The 12,459-nt window shown below is 41.9% G+C and overlaps 2 protein-coding genes and 1 long non-coding RNA gene across 4 annotated transcripts; 1 reads left to right on the top strand and 2 right to left on the bottom strand.

The window, feature by feature from the left end:
• Positions 1 to 289: 289 nt before the first annotated feature.
• LOC112070228 (cytochrome b-c1 complex subunit 8) lies at positions 290 to 4,054 on the bottom strand. Its single transcript, XM_024137649.2, has 3 exons — positions 3,964 to 4,054; positions 1,598 to 1,769; positions 290 to 471 (listed from the first exon to the last, which is right to left on the bottom strand). The coding sequence occupies exons 2-3, from the start codon at positions 1,749 to 1,751 to the stop codon at positions 377 to 379; spliced, it is 249 nt and encodes an 82-aa protein (XP_023993417.1). The 5' UTR covers positions 1,752 to 1,769; positions 3,964 to 4,054; the 3' UTR covers positions 290 to 376.
• Positions 4,055 to 5,803: 1,749 nt separating this feature from the next.
• LOC112070238 (growth/differentiation factor 9-like) lies at positions 5,804 to 9,505 on the bottom strand. Of its 2 annotated transcripts, none has more exons than XM_024137660.2 (3): positions 9,041 to 9,505; positions 7,589 to 7,821; positions 5,804 to 7,392 (listed from the first exon to the last, which is right to left on the bottom strand). In XM_024137660.2, exons 1-3 carry the CDS (start codon positions 9,402 to 9,404, stop codon positions 6,655 to 6,657), a joined length of 1,335 nt encoding a protein of 444 aa, XP_023993428.1. In that variant the 5' UTR covers positions 9,405 to 9,505; the 3' UTR covers positions 5,804 to 6,654. The 2 variants fall into 2 exon arrangements, with proteins under 2 accessions (XP_023993428.1, XP_023993429.1); XM_024137661.2 differs by having other exon boundaries at positions 9,065 to 9,505.
• Positions 9,506 to 9,722: 217 nt separating this feature from the next.
• LOC112070237 (uncharacterized) lies at positions 9,723 to 11,403 on the top strand. Its single transcript, XR_002893861.2, has 3 exons — positions 9,723 to 9,832; positions 10,221 to 10,293; positions 11,105 to 11,403. It is a non-coding gene; the product is annotated as an uncharacterized lncRNA (long non-coding RNA).
• The last annotated feature ends 1,056 nt before the right edge of the window (positions 11,404 to 12,459 follow it).

The following is a 12,459-nucleotide window of genomic DNA, read 5'->3' as shown; positions in this document are numbered from 1 at the left end:
ATCCAGCAACCTTTCCATTACTGGCCCAATGCTTTAACCACTAGGCTACCTGCCGTATAGACAGTATACGATACTGTATTTTATACAGACCTGTTAGCCTGTGTAAAATTGCATTGGGCAGTAATCTCATTGCATTGTAACTTTACACTAAGTGACAAATGACAGGTCATTCTTATTTACTGTATATATATATATATATATATCTCTGCAGTGTCCCATCACACGAAAGATGGCAAACCATTCAATCCAAATATCCAGGTGAGGTGTTATCAAATTTATAGAAAAAACATTCAGATAAATATTGTCTTTATTGACAAAAAAAATAGAGTGAAGGTTTAAACAGGAATAGACAGAGAGAGCAGCAAGATGGAAGGTTTCACTCTTCATTCTCGTAGTCAGCAGCAACCTTCCTCTTTCCTTCTGAGTGGACATGGTTGCCCCAGGTGTATGTCAGGTACATGCAGATCATTGCTGGAAAARAAGAACAGGAGAAGACCGGTTAGCGACTGAAAACAGGGATGTGGCTTGGGAGGCATACACTGAAAGATACAAGAAGCAATGCATGTAGAGTTAGGCCATTTAAAAACATCCAAAGAGTCCGTTTTTGTTTTTAACATGGGCAGACAGAAATTGTATCAAAAGAGGTCTTTACAGTGTGCCTCAGAGCACCCCTCTTGTAGACTAAGTCGCAATGGACATTGCTTTAGGAAACATAAAAGTAGTCTGAAAGTGTTCTACACATCTATCCAACTACAGCAAACAGACTACACTGGGAAGATTCTTAGTTGTAGCTGAATAGGTGTGTAGAAGCCTGAGTAGCCACATCTGGTCATTACCTACATGGGACACAGCCAATATTACACCTCTCATTAATATAAGGTTTATTCCATAGTCACAACGTGTGAGATGAGTCATGGTCCAATGACTACCTGCTCCCAGCATGTGTCCCAGGTCCCAAGCTACATCCATGAAATCAGTAGAACTGTTCCGATTGGAGAATCAGTTTGCGTCACCGGGCAGTGAACAAGAAACTATTAAATCAGTTGATGCTACCCCCCCCCCCCCTCCTCCCCAAATCAAAACCTAATATGGATGCCAATGTTTTGTTCTGGCTTTGCGTGCACACGTTTCATCTACTTCCTGTCTGAGGCAGCATGAAGATGATTAAGACAAACAGGTGTGAAAGAGACCTGTGTGCACGCAAAGTGAGAATACAAAATGGAATCCATGTTTGGTTTTGATTTGGGGAGGGGGGTAGCATCTAAACTGGATTTAATAGTTTCTTGTTCACTGCCCAGCGATGCAAATGGTGATTCTCTAACCGGAGAACTGATTATGGATGTAGCTTGAGACACCGGACATGCTGCTACCAGGTAGTCATTGGAACATGACTCATCTCACACGTTGTCGCTATGGACTGCCCTTAGACCTTGTCTTATTAATTAATGAATCAGTGGTCTAATATTGGGCTATGAGGCCATATTTATCAAGATTAGAGCAGAAATAAATCCAGAATTTGGCTGGAGATGTTTGATAACAAACAATATCCTGCCTGGTTCTTCACAGAAACCAACGTCCAAACTCTGGGAGTACTTACGGGGAGCAACTTTGAAGACGGATGATGTGAATCGTCTCCAGACGTTTGGGATTCCTTTAGAGAAGTAGTTGGGGAAAGCCCTCTGCTCGAAGGGGGATAGACTATAGGTGATCACATGCCTGATCTTGGCCAAATCTCCAAAGTGGCGACCCATGGTGTCTAGAGAGACTATCTGAAATGACAAGGTAGGAGTATCGGTGAGGAAAAAGGTACACTAGTTTAGATGTTGCAATGCAGTCGTCACACAACTAACAATATACTGGTCCACCAAAAGTCACATTCTTTGAAACAATTGATTAGTCCCCAAAAAAATTATATTGTGTATTTCTCCATACATTGACACATCCTATGTGTTTTAATCAAATCAACTATATGCACTGAGCTTGTCTGATGCTTTAAGCTTGATTAATTAATTAAGACAAATGACTAGAGGGAGTCCGATCAGCAATTGATTTGATCGTGCTGGGCCGGGCTCAGAATTGCAGCACTGTTAAAAAAATACAAATTAACACCGATGTTCTGTGGTGGTCGCTGCAGCAGGGAGGAGAGAGAGAACGGGTGCTAGTCAGTCACACAGTCACTGTCTTTTTAATTAAGGTTATTGATTATAGAATTAAGTTGGGGTTTCCTCTCTCATCACCTTTCTTAGACAATAAGGCAAGGGCTGTTCTCATCTCATTCTGCTGCTACCTGCACTGAATTGATCTCAACACAAATATGCTGGTTAACTTTGCACATCGCAACATGGTCTGGGAAAAGGCCCCAATTCAACAGCGCTCTGATGCGTTTCAGAACCACGGACAGCGAACACTATCCAACACGGGAGAAAGCACATTTGTTAACAAATATTATTTTTATTAGTGTTACACCTTTGTTCTTACGTAATAACCATATACAATTTCATTACCACATGTCTTAAACTGATGGACTGTGCCATCCCCACAGCCTCCACAGCAGATCTATCCACTCAGACAGGTGTCTTGTATACCATGATTTATTTTTTTGTTGCTACTGCTCAACTAAAGTAAATCTCATTCGACCAACCGCCTATTGACCAAACAATCGACTAAAAATGGGGTCAGTCCTAGTTTGTGGTGAAGTAAAAATTTGAGATGTTTTACAAAACAATGTCATCAACGATTGGATCCTCGCTAACCAATCAGAGTTTTAAAGTCAACGGCACATTTTCAAGAAACCGCTTTACCCACGTGTTCTGGCCCAATCCATCGGTTTCTGGGACAAATCAGAACAGTTAGAATGTTTGCGTTCTAGAAAATCGTCAGGGAGGTAACTCCGATTCATTGAGGAGTAGAAACTAATGTCCGTGGGCATAGCGTTTGGCCCAGGGCAAGGAGTTTGGGTTGCCAGGCAAATGTGCATTTCTTCCTCTTAAGAAATGACAACCAGCCAGTCTTCCACAATAGTAGTCAGAATATATTACCACCCTTCACTTACTTACAGCTGCACTGTGGTCAGACAGGCTTTGTTTAGATTAATACACAGCGGCGCTGGCGCGAGATATGGCTCTGAAGATGAACCTCAATCCAATGATGAGAAATGGTGTTGTATTGTCCCATTATTCCAACTGTTACACCGAGAAGATCGAAGGAGTGCTATTAAAACTAGTTGGGATAATATAGGAGAATTCTGAATACAACGCAATTTCTCATCCCTGGATTGAGGTATGTTTCCAGAGCCATATCCGGTGCCGGCTCCTTAATGTCTTAACCTAAACAGGAAGCCAGTCCGACCCCAGTGCAGCTCTGAGTAAGAATAGGGTCGGAATCTATTCTGACTAATATAGTAGACATTTCATGTAGTCACATTTATAAAAGAGCAAATTAGTTATGGTTGGAAGTAAAAATGTAACTGTCAATAGACTATTAGAAATGTGAACGTGATATCTTCGTTTTATTTCCAAGCATAACTGGATAGGAAACACTACATTAACTAAAGTTACTAGCTAAATTAGATTGATAGCTAACTAACGCGTTAGCCAAGTTAACATCAACACCAAACATTAGATGACATGTCATTTCGTCAATGACATTACAACACGTAAACTCATGTCTGACAGATAATAGAAAGTATGAAGACGATACAACCTAGCTAATTAGCTACCTAGAAAAATATATTGCACAAAAGTGAGGGCAAACGGGACCAACCTGCAACAAGCTAGCCAGTAACTAACCTCCCTAGCTAACGTGAAGACCTTGCTTGACATTCACGCCAAGATTTAAAATGTGTGTAATGACACGAGACTCTTATTTCGCAAAATCCCCAAGACATACACTGATATGACACGTATACAGGTGATTAAAATTGTGAAATTAACCACAAACCCTTCAACTTTCAATATCTCTTACCGTACTGCTTCTCAAGACCCAGATTAATAGTGGTTGATGACGTCTTTGCACTGGTTTGGTTCAACGTCCAGCGCAATTAAGCCTTTACGTAACTTCCGTTCTTCTTCTTCTATGGTATAACGGCGTTCGCAACAATTATATGTGCATTCCGCCAACTACAGCGCGGGTTGATAATAAGGATCCCAAAAATTGGAAAAAATTTGAGTACAAATAAAGTATCATACTAACTACCAAAAAAAAAGAAGTTAACCAAACAAAATCAACCTGCTTTTCTGTAAAAAAATCATTTTAATCAGATCCCAACACAGGCTCAGAAGCCTCCTGTGAGGGCAGGACATTTCCTTGCGACAAAAGTCCTTGTAGTGCTTCTGCCGGGAAGTTTTGCAGCCCCCAAAACTTCTCGGCTGCAGATATATCCAGCTTCTTTGACTTCTTAGACACTTGTGCTGTACAATTAATCACTGAAGCTATAAATGCCACAAAATCCACTTTCATCACAGGTGTATCCAGATCACCTGATTGACTTAAAATACTATCAACTGGTTGCAATGCATCCACCTCCATATCTTCAACACTGTTTCCTCTTTCCCCTTCGACACTCTTCACCGCCTCCACATAGGAGATAAGCTGTACAAATCTGATCCTTGACACYTAGACCTCCCTTACCCTAACAGGGCAGCCAAGGAAGTCTGGATTATGATCCCCACCACAGTTGTAACATTTTCATTGACAGATTCTTCAATATCATACTTCTCCTGTCTGCAAACATTTGACACGTGACCATATCCTTTACAATTCTCACACTGTAATGGTTTGGACACAGACGGTCTCACTGCATACCTCACATATCCAAGCTTCACATATTCAGGTAGCGTCTCCTCAAACAACAATAATATCCACAGGCTTTTCTCCTTCCTTTCATTTACCATACGGGTCAGGTGATGTGCACTGACCACTCCTGGGATTTTCTGACTAAGGTCCAATTTGTAAGTCGCTCTGGATAAGAGCGTCTGCTAAATGACTTAAATGTAAATGTAAATGTACTCATCATCTACAGTACCGGTCAAARGTTTCAGAACATCTACTCATTCAAGGGTTTTTCTTTATTTTTACTATTTTCTACATTCTAGAATAATAGTGAAGACATCAAAACTATTAAATAACACATATGGAATCACATAGTAACCAAAAAAGTGTTAAATCAAAATATATTTGAGATTTGAGATTTTTCAAAGAAGCCACCCTTTGCCTTGTTGACAGCTTTGCACACTCTTGGCATTCTCTCAACTAGCTTCACGAGGTAGTCACCTGGGATGCATTTCAATTAACTGGTGTGCCTTGTTAAAAGTTATTTTGTGGAATTTATTTTCTTCTTAAAGCGTTTGAGCCAATCAGTTGTGTTTTGACAAGGTAGGAGGGTATACAGAAGACAGCTCTATTTGGTAAAAGACCAAGTCCATACTATGGCAGGAACCGCACTAAATAAGCAAAGAGAAACGACAATGCCATCATAACTTTAAGACATGAAGGTCAGTCAATCTGGAAAATGCCAAGAACTTTGAAAGTTTCTACAAGTGCAGTCAGACCAATCTGAGGGGACACATGCCCCTGTGGGCATGGCACTTCTGATCCCACACAACAAGGCAGAAAACCAAGCTGATAAAGCTTTGTCAAGCATTATGTAAACTCTCCATCTAGTATAGGAGTAAATTCAGACATGATTGCAGATGCAGACGCACAAACTTTACGCTACACAATGGTGTGTGTCTCAGCAGTCAAATGTGTATTTATGTCAGAACAACCATGCAATTTACAATTATATTGAATAAATACTCAAGGATCTGTGCATGCTCTTTATTTTTTTTCAAGCAAATATTTAGATAATTATTCATTTATTCTTTTTTGTGATAATCAGTGAGCCGAACAAGACCGTACAGTACATTTGTTTTGCATAAATAGATGACATGCATTTTAGTTCAATTCGTCAATATATTAGGTATGCAGTCATTTCATAACCCAGGGTAATAAATACACACAAAAATCAAGTTGTCTATAAAAGATAACTTACATTCTGGACCGTACGAAAAGAGAGGTTGTCCGTGAAACAACAGTCTGCAATCCCCAGGAATAAAACGAAACGTGAAAGTGTTGGATACAAGTATATAGGCCCACTTTTTTAAATATTTTGTCCAGAACAGATGTACTTAAAATGTACCAGTTAGTGTGAAAGAAGAGACTAAAGATGGCAGAACACCCTAAATAAATTAACAAAAATAATAACTTAAAAATCAATCCATGTTCTCATGCGTCAACACAATGCAAAAACACAAACAAAGCAAACAAACAAACCAGACAGTAAGTGGAGGAATATGACATCTTCACAACATTCCTGCCTATCACGTCACATAAACATGTAAACAAAGGAAATCAATGCTATATTTTCTATTTAGATAAAAATACTTTTTTGGCAAGTAAATGCATCTGTTCTAGATAAAATCCAACTCCATGCACTGATGTTTTGACAAAGACACTGATGAGTGACATGAAGTCACCAGACCAGAATGTTACAATAGGCGATTGTGAAAAAGTCACAAAAGTTGCTAAAGTCAAGCGCTTGAGGATGGAATAAGTCTAGCGGCAGTTGATGCACCAAGTTCAAATGGAATTGAGCCTGACCCTGGAGGTGGGCCTTTAGCGGCATGTGCACCTCGTAGCGATCATGTCATCTAACTCCTTGTAGGCAATGGAGTCACCTTCAAGGGTTAAAACACTCAGGGGGATGTACTCCAAGGGAACACACGAAGGCCGTGGCACAGAGGAGTCCAGTATGTGGTAGATCATGTTCTGGAAGAAAGTGTGTCTGGGGGAGCCGTAGATGAACCCCACAGCCCTGGGACACGTGCCTTTACAGTACCTGGGGTTGTACCTGTGGGGGAAAATGATCCAATGGCTCAGTTTGAGCTCACTGAAGCTCACTCTGAAGTCGTACAAGGCACAGTCGCTCGTAGGGAAGTCAGAAGTCGGGAGGAGGTCCGGGAGGATGGTCTTCGGGCTCGTTTGGCCTCGTGCGTTGTTCGTGGATAGATCTGGAGATTCTCTCCTCAGTCTCCTCCTCTTGCTCCGGGTGATCCTTCGCTCCGGTTTGAACTCCGCCAGGCTCTCAAAGGTGTCCATCTCATTGGCTGACCTCGGATGACCTTGTGACCTGGTGGGCAGCCATCTTTGGTGAGCCAGCTCGCTGGTGTCATTGAGGTACAGGAGCAAGGACGGAGACCTTAGGTGGAGCTCCACGGGGGCCCTACCGCTCCTCTCCTCTCCTCCAGCCTTAGCCTCCCTGYCTCTGCCCTCCACACACGTCAGGTTGATCAGCAAATGGATGTCCTTCTTGTGGGACTGGATGAGAGGTCGGAGGAACGCCGTGATGTCCACCTTGAGTGCCACAATGAAAATAGGTTAACATTATTGTGGTTTAACATCCTGTGATTGTAAATGCAGTGTATCCACATAGGTGGTTGAATTGTGCATTTAAATGATCAAATAAAGCCCTTTTTCGTCTWAATACAATTTCCCTAAAGGAATAAATAGCTGTTTGCATTGAATTATATTGAACTAAATAATCAATCACCTCAACCCACTTCCTCCTGTGGTCCGTATGGAACAGGAAGTTGACTGAGTGATGGGTGTTGGGGCAGAGAAGACACTGATCCTGGGCAGCCTGCTCTTTCACATCTAGGTAACATTGGGTAGTCATGGACGTGGCCTGCTCTTGGTCGAAGGAGTACAGCAGGACAGACTTCAGGAGCTGCTCCTTGGCTCTGACACGGTCCAGATTGTAGGAGAGGTCTTGCATGAAGAACTCTGTAGGAAACATCGGAAATGAAGGCCTATGAGAAGAACCAGAGATTTAAGAGGAAGCGAGACACCTCACTTGCTTGTTTTTTCTGGTTCATATACAGTCAATAAACTAAGCAGACCAGACCCAGATGCTAATGCATGGGGGGGAAAATGCTAATGCATGGGGGGCCAAATGCTAATGCGTGGGGGGCCAAATGTGTCTGAATAAGTCAGCACTTTATGTTGATTTGCTCAGTCCTAAAAACTAGGCTACATCAAATACACTGAGTTCACAAAACATTAGAAATATAATATTGAGTTGCACCCCCTTTCTCCCTGAGAACAGCCTCAATTCATCAGGGCATGGACTCTACAAGGTGTTCCACAGGGATGCTGGCCCACGTTGACTCCAATGCTTTCACACAGTTGTGTCAAGTTGGCTGGATGTCCTTTGGGGTGGTGGACCATTCTTGATACACACAGGAAACTGTTGAGCGTGGAAAAACCCAGCAGCATTGCAGTTCCTGACACATTCAAACCGGTGTGCCTGGCACCTACTACCATACCCTGTTCAAAGGAACTTAAATATTCTGTCTTGCCCATTCACCCTCTGAATGGCACACAGGGCAAGCTCCTGGTATAAGCAGTCGCTTAGGACCCCAGGCTGCTAGGGGCATCGACCACCACCCCCCCCAAAAAAAATGTTTTATTAACTCAGTGGGGTCTCAACTTCCTGTTGAGAGTTAGTATAGTAGAATAAACAAGATGCAAGTTAGAAACTTGGTTGTGAATCAGCAATTTTTCATTTATTTTGTCAGTCACTGACAGTCACTCAAATTGCTCASCTAACAATTTTCAGATTGTTAGTTAGYTRRSYYARCTATCTCAACTTGTAGTAAACATGGCAGAAAACATTCTGGGCGCATGCACAAATCTTGCGTAGGGTCCCCAAAACGCTAGAGTCAGCCCTGATGGAATACACAATCCCATGGCTCAATTGTCTCAAGGCTTAAAATTCCTTTAACCAGTCTTCTGTCCTTCACCTACACTGACTGATATGAAATTAACAAGTGATATCAATAAAGGATAACAACTTTCACCTGGTCAGTCTGTCATGGAAAGAGCAGGTGTTCCTAATATTTTGTGCACTCAGTTTTGAACTAGTGTCCCTATGTAAAATAGACCTCACTTATGCCATTGCATTTCCATGTAAATTAAGTTTCACCCAAAACTCAGAGTTCACCTTTGCTTTGCTCCAGGCACTCACCCCGCGGGGTTATAAGTCGAACTGTGTTGTACAGGTGGTTGTTCCCTTCCAAACTCCTCTCATGTCTCGACGACATCCTGTACAGTCTTTTCATGTATCGAACATATCTCGAATCAGGTTTCATTCTTGGAGTCGTGTCTTGCCATGGATCTCCCTGTGCTGTTAGCGCCTTCAGAAGGGGTGACAAGATATTGCCATGTTGGTACAAAGTAAAATCGCCAAACTCGTCAGCTAGATTTGACGTGGTCGGGGACGAGCCAAGTGAAAAGCCGCCGATCAAGAGTAGTAAAATAGAGGTCTGGTAATTAAGAAAAATAGTCAAGTGGAGAGGAGTCTCCATTGTAAATCAGTCCGTCAAAACTTGGAGAACTCCCTCAGGTCAATAAACCTATGCACATGTCACTGAAGTTTAACAGGTGTGCGCAATCAACCCAGGGGAAGCATGTATCGCTACAGTGTGGGCAGTATCAGAGGGAAAGAGATAGGATGAGATCTGGTATGAGGGAGAAGGGGATACAGGAAATTAGTTTCAAGAGTATATTGAGTAGAACGTTATTAGATATAGTCTCAAATATTTTGTWATATTTTTTAAGAGCAACGATATGATTTAGTTTCAACCTGTCTCTGGCCTACACTCCAGTACAGTAGGTGGCGGTAATGCACCATAACTTTGGATGCCAACCGCCGATAAACCCCACCGAAGAAGAAAACGAATCAACTCAGGGCTGTCAAAACCCAGAAGGGAAATGTAAGGGGCCTTGGAAGAAGGTAATGGTTATTTTGTCATCTACACAGAATATGTATAAATATGAAACGTTCCCAAGGATCAACTTCAACTGTCAGTGTAAAGTAGAATGACTGATGAGCTGATTACAAGTGAGCATCATCTTTGCAATGAACCAAGTCATAAATGCAGTAAACATTAACTGTGACCACAAAAATCAGCTTACATCAGAAGGCCGATTGTGTCAGGGTGGGCTTGTGCTGATACTCAAACCTCTGTGTGTGTGTGTGTGTGTGTGTGTGTGTGTGTGTGTGTGTGTGTGTGTGTGTGTGTGTGCGTGCGTGCGTGCGTGCGTGCGTGTGCGCGCGCGTGCGTGCGTGTGTGTGTCTGTCTATTGTACCCTCCTTTACATCCTTGTGTGTGTTATTTCAGTCCCCAGCCTCTGTCTCCAGCATTCCCAAACTCTTCCACTTGACTGGCTTCTTGGAACAGAACAGCTTTAAAGGTCCGATGCAGCTGTTTTTATTTCAATATCAAATCATTTCTGGGTAACAATTATGTACCTTATTCTGATTGTTTACAATTAAAATGGTCAAAAAGACACAAAAATAGCTTCTTTTTATTGTTAAAAATGCAAATTATTATTACAACCTAATAGTGTGGAAAGTTATATAAAACACAGGAAAATCACAGTCTTTAGTGCACTGGGTCTTTACCAGTTCTCTGCTCAGTGTTCCATGAGTTTAGGGGTAGAAAGGGGTTATGAAAGTACTGGTTACTGTTATACAACCCGACACAGGCCATACTTTAATAGTGTTTAAGGGCAGGGGAATGGGGAGTCCTATTAAAAGAGAGGCCCTTTACTGTAGTTAGCCCAGAGCACTTCTAAGGACAAAGGTTGTCTGGTAGGCCTATATTTATATGAGAGGGACTACTTCTTCATCTTTTCACTTAAGTTGAACGTTATTTCCCCTGACAGTTCCATGCAGAYAGAGGGTGATGTGGTCTATTTAAGCAATACGGCACGAGGGGGTGTGGTATATGGCCAATATACCATGGCTAAGGGCTGTTCTTATGCACGACGTAACGCAGAGTGCCTGTATACGGCCCTTAACTGTGGTATAATGGCCATATACCACAAACCCCCGAGGTGCCATATTGCTATTATAAACTGGTTACCAACGTAATTAGAGCAGTAAAAATACATGTTTTGTCATACCAGTGGTATACCACGGCTTTCAACCATACAGCATTCAGGGCTCGAACTTTAATGTAAAGTTATTCTATAATAATGACAGCTTTTGTTCATTTCACAGAGCCATGGTGGCCTAAGGAGATCGAACAAGCCAATAGAAGGATGATACCTAATTAGATAAGGTTTGAATGGCCACGGTGACACTGTGAATACAACTGTTTAACTGATTGCATCATCACCATTCTGAGTGCTGCCCTCCTCCCAGACAGAGAGACAATAGCACATTGTTTAACAAACTATCACTTATTATGCTATTGTTGTCTGTGTTCCAAACCATGTCATCACTATTGTCTGTGTTCTAAACCCGTCATCACTATTGTTGTCTGTATTCCAAACCCTGTCATCACTATTGTTGTCTGTATTCCAAACCCTGTCATCACTATTGCTGGTCTTTGGTGAAAATAAATCAGTGTAAAAGATGCATAAACTGATTCAAATTATTTCAACCTTTTTTTTAAATAATGTAGCATTGGATCAATTTGAAATGTAATGGTGTGCTCTCTACATGGAAACTTTTTTTACACTGCAAAAAGATAGATTTTTTGTAACAAATTTTACACAGAGGTTTTCTGAGAGGTTTTAAAGGGTTGAGGTGATACAAGTATGCTATTATGAGCCACACCAACCTGACTCAATACAGATAATTACATGAATGAGCAGCCAGCTGTTCGTCATCTCTAAACTGCTCCTCATCTATTGCCAAAGTAATAACAGAAGGCTGACTCCTTGTTTCMTTACGCGTGGTGGGGGTTGGAGTGATGGCTGATGGGTAATGACGTTGTGATAAGTGACTAATAGTACCCCTCATTCATGCTTAATGGTTTACTAATGGGGAACAGTTACGACTCTGTTAAAAATTMCATYTAAATTCCAGTCAGTTCTGGAATTGAGTTCTATTCCGGATTAAATTCTTATTCAATTCAGCAATTGAAATGGAATTGACCCTCACACAATTGTCATTATTATGTGGTGATTTTCAATGCAATTTCAAATGGCATGTTGTCTGACAAACAGACGTGTGAGACAAGAGAACCCGACTCCCCGGGCAGAATTCTCCCCACACAGAATGGGGAGCAGGGAAATCATAAATGTGGGGACGCGTGCGTGCGTGCAGCCAGGCAGGCAGGTAGCCTGAGTGAACATGTTAAGTTCACTGCTCCTCACATAACTAACCTCACAGACGTTAAAGCTGCAGTCTGGGATTCGTGTTTCAGCCCATCGGGAGCCCTGCCACTGAGGAATATACAGGGACATATCACAGACCGCACCTTTTAATAACACATTTAACCCCGTAGTCAGACGAATCCCAGCCATGTGTGAGCCTGTTTACGACCGGGAGGGTRAATTTATGTCTGAACGACTAAGCCAGCAGAAAAATATCTCAAACGGCTTGACACAATCATTGCTTAAAGGTAG

The sequence above is a fragment of the Salvelinus sp. IW2-2015 genome, unplaced genomic scaffold, assembly GCF_002910315.2.
Source record: "Salvelinus sp. IW2-2015 unplaced genomic scaffold, ASM291031v2 Un_scaffold1265, whole genome shotgun sequence".
Lineage (NCBI taxonomy): Eukaryota > Metazoa > Chordata > Actinopteri > Salmoniformes > Salmonidae > Salvelinus > Salvelinus sp. IW2-2015.
This window is presented reverse-complemented; position numbering and strand designations above follow the sequence as displayed.

Excerpts from the sequence above, each read along its gene's own strand:
- LOC112070228 (XM_024137649.2), bottom strand. The coding sequence starts at position 1,751 with ATGGGTCGCCACTTTGGAGATTTGGCCAAGATCAGGCATGTGATCACC.